The 24182-nt window shown below is 39.8% G+C and overlaps 1 protein-coding gene across 1 annotated transcript in view; it reads right to left on the bottom strand.

The window, feature by feature from the left end:
- Positions 1–24182, bottom strand: part of SORCS3 (sortilin related VPS10 domain containing receptor 3) — a 598500-nt gene that overhangs the window by 192906 nt on the left and 381412 nt on the right. The window contains exon 5 of the mRNA XM_065920112.1: positions 19202–19275. Within this exon, the coding sequence (XP_065776184.1) occupies positions 19202–19275 (74 nt within the window). The remainder of the gene's footprint in view (positions 1–19201; positions 19276–24182) is intronic.

Raw genomic sequence — 24182 nt, 5'->3', positions numbered from 1 at the left:
ATCTGTAAGCCAAGTCTGCTTTCTTAAGACTCTCTTTCTGCTTTAATTGTCCAGGTGTATCTTGGAAACCAGTATGTCTCGCCTGGGTTCCCAAGGTCAACGGCTATTTCAGAAATGACTGCCGATCTCTTCTGAGCAGCTGGAAGGAAAGGTTCTTATTCATTACATACCCCCATCAATCATCTGGAGTCCAACGGATGTTTAATATGGAATCACTTAATTTAATAGTCATTTTGACATAAGAAATTGTTTTCTTAAAGCAAGAACTGGCTGTAAAATCTCAAGTGATATTTTACGGCTGCTGTATAATAAAATCATTCAGCAATTAGTGATTAATGACACACAACAGTGCGTTTCTCCCTGGTCACCTCCCCCCACGGCTGTTTCTCTCTGCTCTTACCCACGTGCCAGTCCAGCAATCATACCAGGAGTGACAAGCTTCTTTCTATAACCAGGGTGGATTTCTGAGCCTAAAAAGTCTTCATCTCCGTCAAAAACTGTCCAAAGAAGCTTGGAGCCATAGTGGGGCTGAATGAAAGCATTTATTAATAAATAGACACATTCCGTGGCATGGGGAAAAGTTATAAAACATGGAGCTCTCTCAGACAACCATGGCTGATGTTCAAAACAAAAGAACAAAGTGTTGACTCCCTAGGTTTCGTTCTTCAGGGGCAGGGTTTTTGTGGGAACGGCATGTAGACCCTGTGAGCTGAGCATCTTCGGCAGTCTCCTGCCATCACACAGCCCTCTTAGCCCCGACCCTCCCACTCCGCAAACACCAAACACCTTCTTGTTGACAAGGGTCCCAGCTACGGCATCCATCTTTGGCCTATCCTCTCACAAGTACCAAAAATTAAACTTGACAGTGTGGGATTTTAACCCAGAAAGATCATCCCCACCCTTTCCTTGTTCATAACACTCATCCATACAGACTACTGGTACTAATCTCATCTTACAAAGGAAGAAACTGAGGCCCTGGGTGCCCACGAACACGTGGCTAACGTATAGTACAATCATGATTCCAACCTGGGCGTCTGCAGTCAGTCACCCACCTTGGTCCACTGCATTGTTCTGCCCGCATGCCTGTTAACAGATAAATTGCAGTAATAGGTGCCATGGATGAAGCACATTACTTGGCCTAGCATAAGCCCTCAATAAATGATAATTTATGATTATCATTGCTACTTATTTCACAATGCTGCTTATGACTGCCTCGCTGTTTACTGCTATTACTATCAAAACCCACTTCCCTTTAGGAACAAGGACAGGATCTGGAGTGACCTCAGTCCCCTGCTGTAGCGGATACAGTGGTGCGCTATCCCGACCCCACTCTCTTCAGGTGTTCACTCCCCAGTCTTAGAAGTGTGAGTGGCTGGTGACTCCCAGCGGAGTCGCTCTCTGGAATATAACACAGCTGATGGCAACACTTCACCAAGGTCACACTTTTCCCCTGTGGTACCCACATCTATGGACGGCCAATGTGGAGGTAGGAAGGCTCAATTCCTTGGCTCGAGGCTGGACATCTCTCTGAAGGACCATCCCAGCTCCACAGCTCTCATGGGATCAGCAACTGCATCTGCATCCCAGTACACTTCTTCCCTGACCAACACTGCTCCCCTCACCCCTCAAAGGGGTGTTATTCCTGAGCTCCAGTAAATCTCCTGCCACAAAAAACAAATACAAAAACAAGAGAGAATATTGCTTCAGTGCCTTTTTACACTAGGGGAAATTACACCCAAGTCCAGAGTATGGTTTTCCATGAAGTATGCAATTATCATGCTGAATTTAAATACTCATTAAAAATGTATCTATAAAGTCTTTGAATCTGTGGTCACTATAACATGTCGATTTATTTCCAAGTAGAACTTGAGTTTTTATATATTATAAAGACAGGAAACAACATTCTAGAATGGGAGAACAAGTTATATTAATTTTCTATTCTTCAAGATGTTCTTTTTATTTTTTTAATTGTAAAGCACATCTTCTAGAATTTCCTGAAGTTCCATCTCCTCTTTCTAGTATTTGCTACTCCCAGTAATAGCCTTTTAATAGGCCACCTGGTCCCCAGCACTCCCTTTTATGATTTGCCCTTCATCCCACTGCAAGGATGACCTTCCTAAAGGCTGAATCTGAGTATGCCTATCACTGAGTAGAGCCCTTCAATTGCATTAACTGCAAAATCTTCAACCTGGCATTTAAAATCTCTAAGTTATCACTTTAATCTTCTTTCCCAGCCTTATCGGCATCTCTTCTCTCATGAGCATAGAACTTGAACTTCCTGATAGACTGAACTATTAACAATTTTTGAAACATACCCTATGCTCGCCTACTTTCAGGCTCTCCTCCTGCTCCTTTCTCTGCCCAAAATGCCACCACTAAGTCACACTAGAAGGCACAAACATAGATCTGCCTATGAAGCCATCTGCCAAGGCTCCTCTCAAATGCCCCCTCCTCTATGGAGACTTTACTGATGCCACTTCCCCTGGCCACAGTAATCTCAGGTGGTACCTCTGTTGAGCCACTTCACCACTGTCCTTTGTACCAGGCATTTGTCCATTTGTTACAACTTTTCTTTGCTCTACTGTATAAGTAGCTTTTGCTGCATAATAACCCATGCTAACATGCAATGGCTTACAACAGCAAAGATATATTTTGCTCATACATCCAGGGGATAACTGGGGAATTTGTCTAGACTGGGCTGCATAGAAGGTTCTGCTCCAAACTAGCAACTGGGGCAGAGCTGGGCTCTGCACAGAGGTACAGGTGTAGGTGTTCCTCTTGTTGTTCATTACGGAACCTGGAATGAGAGGGTCACAGCTACCAGGGGACGGCAGAGGCAAAAGACACACGCCCCAACCAGGAAGGCACTTTAAAGCTTCTGCTGTGTTACATCTGCTAAATCTTGTCAACACACATCAAAGATGAGCCACAGCCAGGCTGAGAAAGTACCTGCTGCATACAGTCAAAAGGCATCATAAAGTGAAATGGCAGCGAGTTTAGCAGTACAATTCTATTACTTAAGAGATAATTAAGCATTGAAACAATAACCCACATCTACTGTCCTTTGTATGAATACACAATGCACAGAGTTAGGGAGTCCAAATAGTCTCTTGAATAGAAGTCCTTAGTAAGTACAATGGACGTAGATAAAATCCATAATCTCACTTATGCCACAGTGTTAATAAAAACCAGAGGCATTATTTTAATAATGACTAACATCTATACAGCACTTTACAGTTACAAAGCACTTTAATAATGCCTTACAGCTTTCAAGCACACTTAAATGTATTATCTCATTTAGCACGGAGTGCATGCATTTTTAAAAGATGCCTGGAGGTGGCAATGTCTTCACTAGTTGGAATTACTCTTTAACTGTGGATGTCAAGTAATGAGGAGGAAGGAAAGAGGTTCTGGTATTCCTTTGGTAACCCCAGTATGCAGGACTCAAAGCACAGCACCTAGGACCCCACTACCAAACCTCTCTGTTTTCAAAACCACTTCCTAACTAACTCCTCTGGTTTCTAAACCTAATATACAAAGAAACTGCTGGGAAAGAGTGCTGAGACAGAGATGCCTGAAGCCAAGGTCTACTGATTCCAATCGAGGGTTTCAGGGTGGGGCCCAAGAATCTGCGCTTTAATGAGCAACTTAGGTCAATGCACTTCAGGTTCTCCCTTGACTACCACCTGAGAAGCAAAATTATCTCTGTCAGAGGACTGACAGGATCTCCTTTCCTGCTATCACTTAATGTTGGAGATCAACACTCAGGCTGCAAGAGGATCATCGATGCCTAGGAAGAAAGCATTGGACCAAACCTCCAAGACCTTCAGCTCTTTGAATTTTACAGATGAATATGCAGAAAGTCACAGGAATCCCATGAGAACCCCAGTCTTGGCCACTATCCAGTGGCAGAAATAGAATTATACTCAGAAGCCCTGACTCCATCTCAGACTCTTTCCACTACACCTCACAGGTCAGAGATTTGCTCTTCCTAATGTATTGTTTCTCTCAGCTCTGGAAAATCCTAAGAAATCTCATATTAAAAGAATAAAAAAGAAAAGAAATTACAAAAGGAGACATAGCGTCACTAGCCCTATTATGTCATTTATGTTTCAAATCTCTTCTTCCACGAAAGTAGAAAACAGTCATAAAACCCAACTCCATTTGTTCTATTCTGCTGTCACTTCTTTTAGCAACACACGCTAAACAAGGGGCGGTGATGCTGAGAAAGGTTATGACTCAGGATCCTGGACCTCTCGTTCCCAGCATCGCTTGGACAAGCACATGACCACCCTATTTGAAATCCCCCAGTGCTTCTGGCCCAGCTCCTCAGCAATTATTGCACACATTGGTGCTTTTTATAGATCAGACTCACTCCAGGGTCTGACCTTTGCAATGCTTCAGTCTCCCCACATCCATATGAAATGCTGAGTGGGCAGAGCAGGGATTCCCCCTGGGGCTCTCTCTCTGCCTCCATTGTACATGGTTCTGCCCAACTTACTTGACAGCTTGTCTTCAACACTGTTAAGTGAAAAGGTTGGAATGTCTGAACACGATATGACTGGCCAGTGGGGAGATGAAAAGGGGCGGAGCATGCCCTTAATCTATCATCCAGACCCTCTTTCTAAAGAGCAGATTCAAGTAAGAGGCCCAAAGGTGGTGAATGTGTTCTGATTTGGGAGGAATTGAGGAACTGAATGACACTGTGTTTGTAAACAAAGGGGATCAAAGTGGTAGCATATGTTAGTTGCTAGATTCAGAAATACACAAACATGTACATGGAAGGAAAACTGCTGCCTTTGAAAACCAATTTGTTGACAGCTGAAAAAGCCTAACTGACTAAAGGAATTTCCTGTTTCAATCATCCCTGGTGGCTCAGAGGGAAAGCGTCCGCCTGCAATGCAGGAGACCCGGATTCGATCCCTGGGTTGGGAAGATCCCCTGGAGAAGGAAATGGCCACCTACTCCAGTACTCTTGCCTGGAAAATCCCATGGATGGAGAAGTCTGGTAGGCTACAGTCCATGGGGTTGCAAAGAGCAACTTCACTTTCACTTTGAGAAAAAACAAGCTAGGGTTTGAGAAAAAACAACATCTAGGCTCAGTGTCATTTACCACCAAGTAAATGAAAGTATTCATTTTTTCCATTTCAGTCACCAGTCTTTCACCCACTCTCACATTTGGCTCTAAGAATTATCACTTAACTTGTCAAAATCATTTCCATGTGAATGTGGACCTTTATCTTCTCGCCAAAATACGTTGAGCCCATTGACAGAGTGGAGCGTCACCAGATAGTATCCTCGTTAGCACAATAACTTAGGTACTTTGGCAAAATTTTAACCATTCAATAAGTGTCTGCACTACAGAACTGAACACTTCAGGGTGGTGCAAGCATTAAGGAAGGATAAGCTTTAGACTGTTATACCAGTATGCAGCTTGTGTAAAATGAAAAGACCAATCTAGATCAGTGATTTTATAAATATTTTTGCTTCTTTATTGAATGGTCTTCTATCTTCAAAATAAATCTTGTGCATAGCCTAATATATAAAACATTAAGAAGCTGAGTAGTTCTGACTGAGGAAAAATGATGGAGCCAAAGAACTGATCACTAAGCACCCCTAAGGCTTCTCTGTATATCAGGTAGTTCCTTGGGCAATTTGTCACCTTTCTCATTTAACTTATATGCAGAGTACTTCATGAGAAATGCTGGGCTGGATGAAGCACAAGCTGGCATCAAGACTGCTGGGAGAAATATCAATAACCTAAAATATGCAGATGACACCATCCTTACGGCAGAAAGTGAAGAAGAACTAAAGACCCTCTTGATGATAGTGAAAGAGGAGAGTAGAAAAGTTGGCTTAAAGCTCAGCATTCAGAAAACTAAGATTATGGCATCCAATCTCATCACTTCATGGCAAATAGATAGGAAACAATGGTAACAGTGACAGACTTTATTTTGGGGGGCTTCAAAATCACTGCAGATGGTAACTGCAGCCATGAAATTAAGACAGTTGCTCCTTGGAAAAAAAGCTATGACAAACCTAGACAGCATATTAAAAAGCAGAGACATGACTTTACCAACAAAAGTCCATCTAGTCAAAGCTATGTTTTTTCCAGTAGTCATGTATGAATGTGAGAGTTGGACTATAAAGAAAGCTGAGCACCGAAGAATTGATGCTTTTGAACTGTGGTGTCGGAGAAGACTCTTGAGAGTCCCTTGGACTGCAAGGAGATCCAACCAGTCAATCCTAAAGGAAATCAGTCCTAGGTGTTCATTGGAAGGATTGATGTTGAAGCTGAAGGTTACTTTGGCAACCTGATGCGAAGAACTGCCTCATTTGAAAAGACCCTGATGCCGGTAAAGATTGAAGGTGGGAGGAGAAGGGGACAACAGAGAATAAGATGGTTAGATGGCATCACCAACATGATGGACATGAGTTTGAGTAGGCTCTGGGAGTTGGTGATGGACAGGGAAGCCTAGCGTGCTGCAGTTCACGGGATCTCAGAGTTCGACACGACTGAGTGACTGAACTGACTGATGGGCAATTTATCAGAACATGCTTAGAACTTCCAAGAGCACTAGTGAAGAAATCACTAGACCAGGGTGATTGCTGCTGCTGCTGCTAAGTCGCTTCAGTCGTGTCTAACTCTGCGACCCCACAGACGGCAGCCCACCAGGCTCCACTGTCCTGGTCTAATCACCTCTTAGATGTCTAATCACCTTAGAGATAGAATTACCTCTTAGAACTTCAAGAGCACTAGACCAAAATCACTGGATCTTTTAGGGTTCTTTCCACTCTAACTTTTCCATATTTCATTAGTATAAAAGAGAGTTTATTAATTCAGTATGCTATTCTGCCACCATGAATATAATCATTATAAATACTCTGCCCATATACAGAAAATTGTTTAGGTTAGGAAAAAGTGAAAAAACAGACATAAATGGGAAAATATATTACAACTATATTTTTGTGAAAAATTACTTTCATGTGTACAAAAATTAGCATAGGACAAGAGTAAAATGTGTGTTAAAGAGATTGTGCTACTTCAATAAAAATCTATAATGCTGTTGTATCAATTAAAGTATAAATAGAAATGAACTATTTAAGAATATATACTAGGTTTATATTTTTAAAAGTCCACAATTCCATACTTTTTCCACCAGAGATGGAAACTTGGGATCAAGATACATTAGAGGAGCTGCATCTGTCTTGAGAAAAGTCAGTAGCTTATCTATTGACAGAGAGCTGTGCAGAATGCACTTAAGCATCGCAAGGAAAGTGCCAAATGTTAATAAATCTTCATAAAATATGAATATCATGTCATTTCCCTGCACAAAAGATGAATTTCCTCCATTAGCCAGAGAGACATGTCTAAACCACTTACCCGGTATTTGAAGCCCTTCACAGTCTGAATCTAGTCTATATGTCCAGCTTCATTTCTCACTGCCCCTCAACACAAATCCTATCTTCCTAGCAGTGACTCCTAATCAGGGGTGAAGATGCCCCTCAGAGAACATTTGGCAATATCAGAATATTAGAGATATTTCTGGTTTTCACAACTAGAGGGATACTGAAAGCATTTATGGAATAAAGACCAAAGATCTCACAATGCACAGGATAATTATTCATACCAAAATGGTAAAAATGCTGAGGCTGAGAAACGCTGTTTCAGCAGATATACTAACTGCTCTCCAAACATCCCGTGACTTCAGCATTGTTCTAATCAACTTCCCTTTGCAAGAAAACCTGTCTCCTTTTCTCACTTGCCAAGTAAACCCACTCTTCAAGGTTCATTAACCCCATTTCCTCTAAGAAACCTTCACTTGGCATACCAGGCTAATCTGGGCCCTTCAACTTCTGACCAATCATGACACTTCTTACTCATATTCTTTTGGTGCTTCCCATTTCTAGCCATGCTCCATTCACAATCTGCACGGACATGTCTCAACATTTGCATCACATCTGCTAAAGTACACAGGATAAGATACAACACAATCTTTAGTTTATGGTTTTATGAATTTCATTAACATCAAGCTAGAAATATTTTCTCTAAAAATAGTTAACAAGTATAATAATAAGACATATCCTGATAGCTGGAAAAACAGATCAGAAATATGAACACTGGCTATAAGGTAATGAATGGGATTTGAACGGAGAAGAAAAATAAGATATGCAGATGCACTCAACCGTGCTCAGTTTCAAAGAGATGCTAAGTATTATCTGCCACTAAATTAATGAGGATGGTCATTTGTTCCAATTATCTTCTCATAAGTTGTTTTATTATTAATTTTCTATCTAATATTTATTGAGCACTTATGATGTTCCAAGCTAAAAAGACTGACATTTAGCCAGGAGGCAATGGTAGGGTATACTGATGTCCCACCAGTCAGAAAGGACACCAGCTGATTAAGTACCATTGCCCAATCTCATACAGCTAGTAAGGGCAAAGCTCCCCTCCAATTTAAATTCCTAAACTCCCACAGGAATGAATCTGTAGTCATATCACACTCTCTTGATCACTTAAAAATCTTAAAACACATTTTCTTTATAAAAAATCTTAGGACACCAACTATATATGTCTGTAGGCAAAGTACAGATATACCTCTGTTGGTTATAGATTATAGATATACTTCTTATATGTATATAAATTATAGATACACCTCTAACTGAATTTATTACCCAATTCAGTCATGCCAATCGGAATAAAGATGTTACATACAAAATATATTTATTTATAATAATACCAAAAGTGAAAATTCCTAGAAATAATATTGACTAGAAATATGTAAGACTGATATAAAGAAAACTATATAACTTTTACTGAGGAACAAAGAAGTAATATAAAAGGAGAGACAAACCATATGGCCCAAAATGAAAACTGGATATTGAAAAACATTAAGTTCTTGCCAAATGAATTCATAGCTTTGCTACAGTTCTAACCAATAATCTAAATAGCTGCTTTATAGTGATGGGGGGAAGCAGGACATTTTGAAACATGACAAAGTGATTCTAAATTCATTTGGATGGACACATGAGTAAAATAAGCCCAAGAATATCTGGGAAAAGAAGAAAAGGTTCTATTTCTATTTTATGTTTTGTTATATTTTGCAAAAGAGGAGACTTGCCCAGTTAGGCACTATGTTGTGTTACAAACAATCAGGAAACACAGTCTGGTCTGGCTCAGGGCACAGAGGACTGACCAATCCATCAGGATAAAGGCTGTTGACAAATGTTACCAACCTCAGTGTTGCCTAAGTTCTGATCAGAGTTTCTCCTGCAAGAAATCATCAGAGGAAGTAGTCAGAAATATGGGTACAGAATTAAGCAGGAAGATGTTCAGTAGATTTTAATTACTTAAAAAAAATTAAAATCCTACAAATTCTAAAAATGTCCTCCCATCTAAATAATCCATCTAAATTCTAAAAATATGGATAAAATAATTATAAATGATTATATTATAATACAGTCACAAGATGAAATAGACAATTATCAGTATAAGATTTCTGAAGCATAATATAGGAGAATACAGAGTCTTTTAATATATATAATCTAATGTATAATATATATGTATTATATATACTGTTGAATAAAGGAACACTGCAAATCAGAAAACTTCAGCTAATATTTACATGATCACAGTTGAGGGTGTAATCTAAACATAAAGTAACAGGAGATATTATAACAGAAAAAAATAAAAAGATTTGATCAATTTTTTTAAAGTATGCTTGATATCATAAGCCAATTAAAATACAGAGAACAAACTGGAGACAACATTGAAGCAAAATGAGAGACTATATAAAAAACTCAAAAACAGATGGTCACATAAAAGAAATAGAATGACTAATAAATATATGAAAACTTGTCTAAGCTCACCAGTCTGATAAGAAATGCAAATTAAAACAAGGGAAATCCATTTTTGCATATTAAATTAGATTACTTTTTTAAATTAAATTTTTATGAGGTGTTGAAATGGCATTTCACTAGTTTGAGTGGAAATTGGTATAAACTTTCCAGAGAACAATTTGGCATGCTAATATTTATATATATTGTTTTGGTAGTCAATCCTTAAAAATCATAATAAACCAACCTTGGAAAGATAATTACTTAAAGGATTTCAAAATAACATTCCAGTAACTTCCTTAATAGTAAATGTTTAGAAGCAAGAACAATGTAAAATAATAGTAGAGTGATTAAATTACTATATAGTCACCAATTAAAATGCAACTCAAGTAATACAAATTTTAAATTATGTTTAGTGAGAGTACAGAATGGTACCGGAAAATGTTCAAGTATGTTTTAATAAGATACAAAATTTCATAAACAGCATAATTTCAATTGTCAAACAAAGTATATTTAAAATTATACTACATTATAATAAGGGAAAAGTCTATGAAAAAGTACTTGATTTTTTTAAGTGATGTCTTCTGGGCAGTGAAATTAGAAGTAATTATTTTCTTTTTATTTTCCTGCATTTTCTTGAATGTCTACAACAAGCTTGTATTGATGCTACAATCAGAAAAAAAGTAGTATATTGTGTTTGTATCTTTTAAAAATTGTTTTTGTATCTTTGGTATTGCCTTCCCATCTATTTCCTACAAGCCTGAGGCACTTCTCCTCCAGGATTCTTCTTGGTGAGAAGTTATCTGGAAATTTTGCATTTCTTCTCAATGTCTTCCCTGCTTTATCAAGCTGTGGACTGAACTGTGTTCCCCACCTTCAACTCGTCCTCATTCACACGTTGAAGCTTTAACCTCTAAAGTAAAACTGAAAGTGTTATTTGCTCTGTCGTGTCTGACGCTTTATGACCCCATGGACTGTAGCCCGTCAGGCTCCTCTGTCCATGGGATTTTCCAGGCAAGCATGTTAGAGCGGGTGCCATTCCCTTCTCCAGGGGATCTTCCTGAGCCAGGGATCGAACGCAGGTCTCCTGCATTGCAGGCAGATCCTTTACTGTTAGACCCAGCCACCTGGTTCTAACCTAACCCCTAAGGCAATGCTATCTGGAGAGGAGAACTTTGGAAAGTAATTAGGGTTAGATGAAATCATGAGGGTAGAGTCCTCATCATGGCATTAGTGTCCTTATAAAAGGCAATAGCATGAGAGGACACAGCAAGAAAGTAGAAGTCTACAAACCAGAAAGAGAGCTCTCTCCAGAAACCATGTTGGCACCCTGATCTCCTCATCTCCCAGCCCCCAGAAGTAGGAGAAAATACACATCTACTGTTGAAGCCACCCAGTTCTATGGTAGTTAAAACACACTCTTAACCCAACCAGAAACAGACCAAGCTTAGATTTCCTCAGTGAGGAAAAGGATGATTCCTCCTGCCTGTAACACTGTCTCCAACCTGCATATTAAACAACCTCCAACCCTTCAGTTGGATGCTTTCTCCTTGGGCTGCACAATATCCTTTTCTTTCTTTTCTCTCTAGACCTCTCCTTGACCCTGCAACTCTCAGATTCCCTAGTCAAGGCCACTAAACAAAGCTCATTACTATCAGTGGTCCACTGTCCCCACTTCATATAGGGAGAAGAAGCTCTAAATGGGCAATTTGAGTTTCAGGAATATTAGAGCAGTCTAAGTGCTTTACTCCACGTGTGTCTCTCCTGGCCTCTCCTCAAAGGACAGTAGCCTCTGAAATCTCATCCATTGTGAGAACAATCACATTTCATACCCTCTGAAATTTTATCAGTGAGATCTCCTTGTCTCTGAGCTGAAGAACTATTGCTCGTGTTTTCCACATAGTGGAAAGAAGCATTTGGAAGCCATGCGTCTCTAATTCCAGAGAAACCATCCAAGAGGCTGGGAAAAGAAGAAATTATGTTTCCCATTTTTATCTTGGAATTTTCCTTAGACTAGATTAGGTAAGTGGATGCATTACCTAATTCAGTGTTGGACTTCTCTGTTTGACACACAAATCTTTTCAGAGTTCCCGAGGCAGGGTCAGATATGACACCTTCTCTTCACAGTAAAGAGTTTGTTAAGTCTACAGCTACCTACATCTCCTTGTTTACCCTCCTTCATAGAACCCATCTGTGCTTAGGATAGTTATCACATGAGTCCAACAGGTCTGGATTTCACCCGAAGAGGTAAGCTTTCTGTTTTCCTCAGTGCACTTGCTGACAACCATGAATAGCTTTCAAGTACTGCATTTGCTCCCAGCATTAAGATAGCTCTTCCAAGGCCAAGATGCAACCAGACATACAGTATATGGGTGGCCCCATCAGCAAAGTAGAAACTGATTTCTCCTTGCGAGCTGAGCTTTCACATCTCCCCTTCTGACCTTGCATGTATTATTCTGAATGTAATGCATTTTTAAATTGCTGCACCATTTAAAAAATGTAAGGGAAAGTTGAATTAAATATTATTTGTGGCGTACCCTGGTTTGCAAAGGGCCTCTAAATCTGATTCTATCAGGTCGATACCTAAATCCCATTATTCGAGATTGCAAATGACTGTGTTTGCAAAATTGTAGAGGCAGCTTCAAAAATTCTACCCATAATGGTAATTTTGTTTGAAAAGACCTTGATTTTCCAGGAAGCAATCTCAGGCCATTCTGCCTATCCCTTAACTCTCCTTCTGTCATAGGTAATGTATTAACAGACAAAGGATGACTCGCCATGCAGTTCCTCAGGAACCATAGTTTAGGAGCTTATCCTTGAAGCAAAACACAGAACACATTCCAGAACAAGTGAGATCTCAGAGTGTAAATTGAAGAAAGGTGCAAGAGGGTTCACTAGCCACATGATCTCAAGAACCATGTCCCATTTTCACCTCCTGCTGCTCTGCTCTATGTCTTCCACTCTCACAGCCACTGCTAGGCTGAGCGAGGTAAGTCAGGGACTGAGATAAATGGGATTTTTGTAAGTGAGATTAGCACTTTTCTGAATGGGGATGTGCACACTGGGCTCACCCTCACACACACACACACACACACACACACACACACACACACACACACACACACACACACAGAGGCATCAAAGAGTATACTCAGAAAGCAAAATCATGCCATCAGAATGTAAAACAGAATAAAATAGAATATAGTGAAACAAGTTCAGACCATCTCACTATAAAACCTAGCAGCTAAAAACAACCAAGGTTTACTGTCTCACAGCCCCTGTGTATCAGGAATCTGGGCATGACTCAGCTGGGAGCCGCTGTCTCATGGTCTCTCACAGGCTTGATGTGCCGGCCAGAGTTGCAGTCGCCCCTGAAGGCTTGACTGGAGAAGGAACCCCTCCCAGCTCACTCACATGATTGTTGGCAGGATTCAGTCATTTCTCACTAGAACCGAGCTGCTGGACTGAGGCGCTCACTTCCTCATTGACTACTGACTGCAACCTCCCTCAGTTCCTCATCAAATGGGCCTCTCCATAGGGCAGCTCACAAAGCAATCACAAGAAGGTCCCTAAGACACAAACTTTTGTAGATGAATCTCCGAAGTGTCATCTTTTCTCTTGTGCCACACACTAGCCACTAGAAGCAAGTCACTAAAAGCAGCCCAAACTCAATGGGAAGGTTCCCAGAAGACAGAAGGCATTGGGGACCATCTAGAAGCTGCCTGCCCCAAGAATGAAGTCAATATGAATCATAAGTAGACTTATACTTGCATATGTTTTAGGTGAGAACATACAATAGCACATAATTGACATTTTTAAAGAAAGGTATTAAAGATACTCAAAATGTATATATATTTTGATGCAATTATTCTTCTTTTAGTAGTGATTAAACCAAAGCTTTTGAACTCTAACAATCACCAGCTCCCCCCTCCTACATTTTCTAAGGGCTGTGCAGCAAAGATTGATTTCCTGGAGGGAAGGGTGAGAGTGATAGATGGTGAGATGAGCTTTTCTATATAAGAAAAGCTTATGATACCTGGGGAGGAAGGTGTGTGGGGTACAAGGTATTCTGTGGAAGGGGCTGTGCTGTGGACAATGAACCTTTGTGACTGAAAATAGTTTTAGAGCCCATGGAAAGAGAAGGAAAAGATGAGACAGTAACTAGCATGATGATCAGGATCTTGGACTGTCAGATATGGACAAAGGAAGTTTTAGAAAGACTCACTGTGTGCTGTGTGATGTGATGCTTCTTTGCAACTCTTTTAAGAAAACATTCAATAAAAAACTTTATTTCCCTAAAATGCTTCAGTGTTGAATTTTGGTCATTCCATTTGAATGTGACACTCTGTTGAGACTGGGAAAAAACAAGTGTTTATTCAGGCTACCAAGGATACTTGTCCAAGGAAAAAATCCTAGTTATTAAGGAAATATGCATAAAATATTAAACTATTATTTATGACAATGAAAAATACGAAAATTTCCAATGTTCAATAAAAACAGAGTTATAAAGTATGTCTCTTTACATAATGAAGTGTTGCATAGACAATTAAAATGATGACTGTAAAGATTTTATAATATCATAAAATTGTTATAATAGAACATTAAAAGGGGAGAAGGCAGATTATACAAATTCGTGTGAAAAATGTCTAAGCTATGTATAAAAGAGCATATGCATAAAAAGAGACTGGAAAAAATAAGAACAACGGAAGATTGGAAAGGAAATATTGTAATGAAAGGAGTTTTTAGTCCATACCCTTCCTTTCTTCTTTAAAAGATAGATTCCTAGGACATTCTAACTCTACACACCAGACGAGACATGTTTGGCTTTTACATTTTTCTTACCCTCCCTAATGACCTTTCTGAAAGAAGAAAATAGAAAGCTGCCAATCTAAATCAAAGGACAGTAGAGATGTGAAGCCCATCCTGACTGTCCCTGCATGCCAGCCACTCTTCAGCCTGCAGCCAGGCATTGTTACAGCTTCAAAGAGCCATCCATTAGGAACCCTCTCTCCTTGAGCGCCCTGAAGTGGGCTGATCAAGAGCTTGTTCCATGCCTGTTGACTTCTTATAGGACTTTCTTTTTTCTTCTCCTCTCAAGACCAGTCCATTTTACAGCCCAAAGAATTTAAGTTCCTGGCACCTTCGGGTGTATTACTTTATCAGAACATTCTCCTGCAGTGACATCAAGGAAAAACAAAGGGACCCTGGTCTTTCAGGAAAGAAAACAACTAAGGGGAAGTCAGTAAGAAAGAAACATAGGAGACATTCGTTCTCTTGTTCATGATACTACACAAATTCTATCAGGGATCAGAGGCACTTAGAGGCCAGCCCACTTACACAGAGAACTCAGCAAGTCCTAGGATGCCTGTCCCCTCATTGAAAAAGAAGCCAGAAGAGGGCGAACACCTAGGGAGACCGAGGGGCCACCGAGGTGAAGCTGTGAACCATAACAAGTATTCAAATTGGATGCGCAATGAAACCAATCTTCCCACTGCAGAATGTGCCTGCCTGTTAAACATCTCCCAGTGGAAGAAGGGAGGTACTATTCATTTGCAGCTCAGTAGGCTATTAAACCAAAAACCACATTTCCCTGTGATACCCCTGCCCAAACAGAGACTAGAGAGAGATTACAGTAGGATACTTAGCTACTCCTGCGTTCTCCCTGCAAACTAAAATTGCTAAAGCAACTGGGGTGATGGATAGGAGCAGAAGACAGGACTAGTAATCTGCCCGTTAACCACATATCAAATGAGTGAAAGGGTCACACATAAAAGAGTTTGCATGTCAGTCTGATACTCAGGGCATGATGGTGTAGTCACTCCAAAGTGCAAGATTCCTATGTGACCTCTCTTGATGGCATTAGAACATCTGGAATTCATAAAGAAAATTTTACCTCTAATGAATCTTTTACTATTAATGCTAATATTATGGCCCATGGGAAAATTATGGCCCATGCCCTGTCTAACTCATAGGCACTGTAGGGCACCAAGGAGGAAATGAACAATCATGATACTCCTTATAGTTCTTGATGCATTTTCATAGCCATTACACTGATCATCATCGTAGATGGCTGAGTCTTCTCTTTCATCCTTGGCAGAAACCATTTCTATATCACAGTGTTCTTCCCCACAGGTCCCCTCTAGGTTGCTACTTTCTACAATTGAAGGCAGTATGGGAGAACACACCTAGCATTCCTGAAGGATCTATCCCTAGAAATTTGAAAATCTCCAAATTATAGACAACAATATTTGGACAATATTATGTCTGGGTTGCATATTTACTCTATTTGTCTACATACTGCAAGATAAGTTTTTTACTTCAATTTCTTGTTTTTGGCATGACTGCCCTTCCCTCCATGTGTCCCTATCAGCCCCAAAACCACTTCACTCTGCATCATCCCTCAAAAAGAAGCAGTTTCAAGGTTTTTGGCTGTTGATTTGTCTTGTTTTTATCACATCAGAAAGATCAAGACTCAAGAAAGAGTGAGGACAATAAAGTTAGGTTGAGATGTGGCTTCTTGGACCCATTCAATTATTACTAGATGTCTACAGGAAAAGTCTCACTGGGCATGGGATTTTTCTGGATCCCAGAAGAAATGACAAATCACTTAACGTGTTACGGTCTTCAGAACCTGATGCTGGGAAAGATAGAAGGCAGGAGGAGAAGGGGATGACAGAGGACGAGATGGTTGGATGGCATCACCGACTCAATGGACATGAGTTTGAACAAGCTCTGAGAAATGGGGAAGGACAGGAGGGAAGCCTAGCGTGCCACAGTCCATGGGGTCACAAAGAGTCAGACATGACTGAGCAACCGAATAAATTCAGAACTACTAATAAATATAGTACCGAAAGATATAACTTATAAATTATAAATCTGAAACAGAGAAATAAAATTGCCAAGAGTCCAATTCTGAAAGGATGATATCTTGTCCTTTCAATAACTATATGAAGTTGACAGGACGAATACTGTTCTCATTTATACGGATGCAGAGACCAGAGCCCCGAGAGGCTCTGTTTTAACCAAAGCTGTGTTCTATACCCTGACAAATGCACACTTTGTCTTTCCTCAAGGAGGTGTCAAGTCGATATTTCCACTTCTAACCCATACAGGCCAAGTCTTTTCAGCGTAAGAGCTTTCCACAATCATGATTCTATCACTGGGGGAAAAAAAGGTCTATGTAAAATGAGCTCTTCCTCTACAACTCCAGTGACACCTATAAGAATAATCGTGGCAATTATACATCAGAAACAGAGAAGTGATAATTACAAAAATGGAATTTTCAACTACTACTTGGCTAGCCAGCACAGGCATTAACTTTTATATTTCCCCATGGGGGCATATATGAAAGAAGCACAGGGTGGAAAAGAAATGAAACATAATTATCAGGACCTGGGGATTTATCCTTTTTGCTCTACAAAGGAAGGGGGAAGGCAGATAGAAGCTGAAACATTCCCTTCTTGCCCTCTGCAAATAGAAAAATGCTGCCTTTCATCCCCTTAATTTCCTTCAGGAATGATGACAAGGCTTATCCAGCCTACTGTACTTCCCTTCTTCATCAACTTGACTTCCTAGTCAGCTAACTGCCTTACCATCTCAAGAATTTGTTCCAAAAATAGCAGAGGGCTTTTTTTTTTTTTTTTTTTGAGGGATTTTTGAGTGATGGTTGGGCTTCCCTGGTGGCTCAGCTTGTAAAAAATCCACCTGCAATGTGGGAGACCTAGGTTTGATCCCTGAGTTGGGAAGATCCCTGGAAGAAGGAAACAGCGACCCACTACAGCATTCTGGATCAGAGAATTCCATGGACTATTCCATGGGGTTGCAAAGAGTCAGACATGACTGAGGGACTTTCACTTTGACTTTTCACTTTCTTTTTGAGTGATGGTACACTGAGAAACTGGTCCATCTTAGCTGAGCGAAAGGCAGTAATTATATAACTAGCACATCAGAAAAACAAATATTTCCTTTTTCTGTCTCAGTCTCTTGAAAACATCTTAATATAACTAACTCTAAATATAGACCAAATAATAATTGAAATAGTAGCTACAGAACAAATAATAATCAGTCTGCAAAGGGAAAAATGACTACCAGTTCCCTTTTTTCTCTGAGTACTTTGTATATAATAAGACATAGTTGATTTTCACAGTGTGCTTCAGCAATCATCATTTTAATTCTGAACATAGTTCTGTAGGTGCAGAGGGGATAGGGTGAAATGTTGTTTCCAAAGATGCTGGCATGGTTGTATATATACATGTTCAAAGAAGCATATATACACATCCCCCCACACCCCCAAACACACATCACCGCCACCTTGTGGAAGGCATTAAGGGTCATCTCATGACTCTTTAAGGGAACTGAAATGAGACATGGAATAGGTACTACTTTTAAGTATTGTTAATTTTGTTTCTGTTTCAAATTAAGCACATAATTAAGCATATCATACACTTTGGTGTATGCTTCCTACATACACTCCTAGATATATTTGGCCATTGCTTCTGCAGAAATGTAAGCATGATACATATTAGAAGCATTTCATATAGCTAGGAAGGGTAAAAAGTAAACATTATACCAAACCAAGTTTACTCTGCTACAACCAAATTAGCAATAGAATTCATGTACAAAAATACCGGTTAATAACAAGACTTTCTGATTAGGTGAAAGGGCTAATTTTCCAGTTGAAATGTATTCACTCCTTGAAAAACTTGTCAAAATGTGCTCCACAGAAGTTGTTCTAAAGGATGATCAGGTATGACATGAGAAAGAGATTCTAGAGTGAAGTGAGTGTGGGAATCAGTGACTTCATGTTTGGCAGCTTCCTTTACTCCGCATTTCTCCAGAGGCTCTAATATCCTAATGTGAATCCTGAGTCTCTACGAGGGCAGAGTTGGAAAACTGTTACCTAAAATTATGTGACCGTAGAAACGCCTTTGGAAGGAGAAGCACTGTGTGAAACTAGTGTCCTTCATAGTATATTTTAGGAAATGCTTGCTTTTTAGAATACGTTCATAAAATACCTACTTTTTACTAAAAGAGGGGAGACTAATACATAGCTAAGAGCACCCAGTCATGACCTTCTCATGGAGCTCTCTAGCCCAGGGCTTCTCAGTTCAATGTGCACATAAAATCACCAGGGATTATGCTACATGCAGAGTTCTGCTTAATAAGTTTCAATGGGCCCCAAGATTCTGTATTTCTAAAACTTCCCAAGTGATGCTGATGCTGCCAGTCCATGAACCAAACTGAGTGGCAAAGGCCTAGGACACACAATGACTTCTAGTGCTGAAGGTGTCCAGGAACTGCCAGAGTGCCATGTTGCCTGATTCCTACCCAAGAGAGTGGTGAGACTCTGGATGGGGCTTACCAGTAAAATCTGTTGGGTGTGATGCGTTCATGCATGAGTTGCCACCGTCTTCCAAAGTCCATGGAGCTGTAGAGCTGCAAAACAAGGAAGTGAGCAGAGCATAAGCATCAAGGGACACTGTTTAACAGAAACATGTGTGCCATCCTTCTGGAGATGAACATTCGAACCCACCACAGTGCCTAACACACTCAAGTAGACATCCATCCTATCCAGATAAAAATATTACGAACATTATTATCATTATTATTATTACGAATATTATTATCATGGGGTTTTCTAGCTCAATATATACCCAATCAACTGAGGCTTCTGAGCTGAGTGTAAACTATTTCTGATGCCATTTGTGTCTCACCTTTAGAGGTAAAGCCTTTAGTAAAATTATATCTTCCTATTTTCTTCAAATTCCATGAAGTCTTTAGCTATATCTAAAATAATTCAGCAACACTAATTTTAAAAATATTTACTGAATAACTCTTACATGAAAGGGACTCTGATGGATAAGAAGTTAAGAAAGAGGTAGATTCTGTGCTCATAGGAAAAATAAGACACACAGGTAAAAATGCTCATCAGCTGATACCTGAGCCAAATATTGTACCCCCAGCTTTGTCTCTTACTTCATCAATCTTCCCTAAATATAATCTAAATGGAATGGACCTCTCAACACCACTCTCAATATCAGCATCAGTCACACCCTCATGTCTCCGTAAAACGGCAAGGATAAGACCACTCTGGTGCCTCAGAGTGCATGCAGGGCCCGTGCAAGTGTGGCTTCCTCCACAAAGCTTTTTCTGACCTTTAGCCCACTCACTAGTCTTCCCTCTCAATTTACTGCACTCATCATTCATTTCCACTGAGCACTTATCCTGGGTAAAATATAGTATCTCTTTCAGATTTGACTGTATTATTTAGTTGTATTTTTACTCCTTGAATACATATGAAGTGTTCACTAAATATCTGTTACCTAAATCAGTAATTAAAATAGGTAGGTAAAGACAGGTATCAACTCATGGAATGAGGAAAAACAACAACAACAACAGAAGAGCCCCAGGACTTTGGAATTTAAAAACAAACAAAAAAAACAAACCCTCTGCAAGGCCACATGACTTAGATTGCACATTCTCTTATGTTATGAATGCAGAGTCTGATCCTTTATAACACAAAAGGGAAAACTCAACATCCTGTAAGAGATTCACCAGGCATGTGGAGTTTATTTTTAATTGAATGCCTATAAGTATAATATCTGAATGTGACTGATAATGAAATAATAATGATGTTTATTATTATTTATATATTATTATTATTAATATCTGACAGTGTTGCTCCTTCACATACCTTTTAGCCTTACAAGGACATGGAAGGGAAGGGAAGACAATTATCACTAATGGAAAACCCTGCTCTCAAACATTCTCTGATCCACTCAGGCACAGTTAACCACTTCCCCATAGTGCCACCACTATACATACTATCTGCCTCCAAGGAGCTGTTCACACTTAGTCATTGCTGGTTAGCCCTCCTCTCCCTAGATGGAGAGTCAATAGAGGAGCAGTGATCATGCCTTATTCATCTTTGTGGTTACACAATGCCTGGTATATAACCAAAGAACACACAAACCTGTTTCACAGTTAATGATACAGTCCTAGAGAAATTACATTTTGGTCAAATGAACTATTAATAGGATTTAGCTCACATCTCCTTCCATGGAATCACAATGCCTAATTTATACTGAGAATCCCATCATGTTTACACTTTTCCACAAACATCTACAAGTGGGGAAACTGAGCAGGGCAGAAGTAGGTGGCCTTCAGGTTTATGGGGAGGGGTCAGGTGAAGGCCACGCATGTAATCACAGGTAGCTGCTGACCCACAGTGCTCTCCAGCGTACCACACCCGGTAACGTTTCCACCTGTAAGCTGTGAGCCCATAATCTCACAATGCATACAGAATTAACTTTTGTATGAACTTCTGGTAATCTCAAAAAAGTTTTGAGAGGCCTGGAGAAGCCTGGTCCCATTTCAGTTTCATTCAGCAAATATTTATTGAACATTGCCACCATGAACTACATTTCTGAAGTCTCCTTTTAGTCTAGTAATTAACGGATGTGTTTGAGTGATGTTGTATACATATATATATAAAACCTGAAGACCCTGAAAGATACTGAAGACACTGACACTCAGTTCCACAAAGGGACTGTGGCAACAATATGGAAATCCAGGATGTCCGAGCTGATCGAGCTGATTCCAGCTTTACACTATTCCACACCAACTCCGCCAGCTCTCATGGTTTTTATTCAAACTGGGCTTTCACTCTGTGAAAGTGAACATTTCTCAGTCATGTCCAACTCTTTGTGACCCTATGGACTAGAGAGTTTTCCAGGCCAGAATACTGGAGTGAGTAGCCACTCCCTTTTCCAGGGGATCTTCCCAACCCAGGAAGTCCCAAATAATATATGTGTCCAAATTTGCACATGAAAAAAATGGGCAAAACTATTGCTCCATTGCTCTGAGTCTCTTTCTTCATTCACCAATGTAGTGAATAAAATGATGCAATGGACACGAAGTTGGGAAAACTTCAGAAGATGGTGAGGTATGAGGTACACAGAGGCCTGGCATGCTGTACTCCATGGGGTAACAAAGAGTCAGACACAACTGAGTGACTGAACAACAACAACAGCTCTACACCATTAAATTAAAGAGTACTCAACCACATTTAATTATTCAGGAAGCTAAAAGTAACCACATCTGGCCCTCAAATATCTATACAGTTCCACCATGTCAAAGAAGAAGCTGAAGCTGAATGGTTCTATGAAGACCTATAAGACCTTCTAGAACCAACACCCAAAAAAGATGTTCTTTTCATTATAGGGGACTAGAATGCAGAAGTAGGAAGTCAAGAGATATGTGGAATAACAGGCAAATGTGGCCTTGGAGTACAGAATGAAGCAGGGCAAAGACTACAGAGTTTTGCCAAAGAACGCACTGGTCATAGCAAACACCCTCTTCCTACAACAAAAGAGACAACTCTACACATGAACATCACCAGATGGCCAACACCAAAATCAGATTGATGATATTATTTCCAGCCAAAGATGGAGAAGCTCTATACAGTCAGCAAAATCAAGATGGGGAGCTGATTGTGCCTCAGATTATGAACTCCTTATTGCCAAATTCAAACTTAAATTGAAGAAAGTAAGGAAAACCACTAGACCATTCAGGTATGACCTAAATCAAATCCCTTAGGATTATACAATGGAAGTGATGAATAAATTCAAGAGATTAGATCTGATAGACACATTGCCTGAAGAACTATGGACGGAGGTTCATGACATTATACAGAAGGAAGGCATTGATCAAAATCATTCCCAAGAAAAAGAAATACAAAAAGGGAAAATGGTTGTCTGGGGAGGTCTTACAAATATCTGAGAAAAGAAGACAAATGAAAGGCAAAGGAGAAAAAGAAAGATATACTCATTTGAATGAAGAGTTCCAAAGAATAACAAAGAGAGATAAGAAAGCCTTCCTCAGTGATCAATGCAAAGAAATAAAGGAAAACAATAGAATGGGAAAGACTAGAGATCTCTTCAAGAAAATTAGAGATACCACAGGAATATTTCATGCAAAGATGGGCACAATAAAAGACAGAAATGGTATGGACCCAACAGAAGCAAAAGATATTAAGAAGAGGTGGCAAGAATACACAGAAGAACTAAACACAAAAGATCTTCATGACCCAGATAACCATGATTGTGTGATCACTCACCTAGAGCCAGACATCTTGAAATGTGAAGTCAAGTGGGTCTTAGGAAGTATCACTAGGAACAAAGCTAGTGGAGGTGATAAAATTCCAATTGAGTTATTTCATATCCTAAAAGATGATGCTGTGAAAGTGCTGCACTCAATATGCCAGCAAATTTGGAAAACTCTGCAGTGGCCACAGGACTAGAAAAGGTCAGTTTTCATTCCAATCCCTAAGAAAAACAATGCCAAAAAATGTTCAAACTACAGCATAATTGCACTCATTCACATGCTGGCAAAATAATGCTCAAAATTCTCCAAACTAGGCTTCAACACTATGTGAACTGTGAACTTCCAAATGTCCAAGCTGGATTTAGAAAAGGCAGAGGAACCAAAGATCAACTTGCCAACATCCATTGGATCATCAAAAAAGCAAGGGAGTTTGAGAAAATCATCTACTTCTGCTTTATTGACTATGCCAAAGCATATTGACTGTGTGGATCACAACAAACTGTGGAAAAATCTTCAAAGGATGGGAATACCATACCACTTTACAGTCTCCCGAGAAATCTGTGTGCAGGTCAAGAAGTAACAGTTATAACTGGACATGGAACAACACACTGGTTCCAAATCGGGAAAGGAGTAAATCAAGGCTGTATATTGTCACTCTGCTTATTTAACTTATATGCAGACTATATCATGCGAAATGCTGTGCTGGATGAAGCACAAGCTGGAATCAAGATTGCCGGGAGAAATATCAATGACCTAAGATACACAGATGGCACCTTTATGGCAGAAAACGTAGAACTAAAGAGCCTTTTGTTGACAGTGAAAGAGGAGAATGAAAAAGATGACTTAAAACTCAACCTTCAGAAAATTAAAATTATGGCATCTGATTCCACCACTTCATGGCAAAGATGTGGAAACAGTGGAAACAGTGACAGACTTTTTTTTTTTTTTTTGAGCTCCAAAATCACTGGAGATAGTGACTATAGCCATGAAATTAAAAGATGCTTGCTCCTTGGAAGAAAAGCTATAACTAACCTAGACAGCATATTAAAAGGCAGAGACATTACTTTGCCAACAATAGTCCTTCCAGTCAAAACCATGGTTTTTCCAGTAGTCATGTGCGGATGTGAGAGATGGACCATAAAGAAAGCTGAGTGCCAAAGAATTGATGATTTTGAACTGTGGTGTTGGAGAAGACTCTTGAGAGTTCCTTGGACTGCAAGGTGATCAAGCCAGTCCAT

Source organism: Muntiacus reevesi, chromosome 2, assembly GCF_963930625.1.
Source record: "Muntiacus reevesi chromosome 2, mMunRee1.1, whole genome shotgun sequence".
Taxonomy (NCBI): Eukaryota; Metazoa; Chordata; class Mammalia; order Artiodactyla; family Cervidae; genus Muntiacus; species Muntiacus reevesi.
The sequence above is the reverse complement of the archived record's forward strand: the minus strand, read 5'-3'. Positions and strand labels throughout refer to the sequence as shown.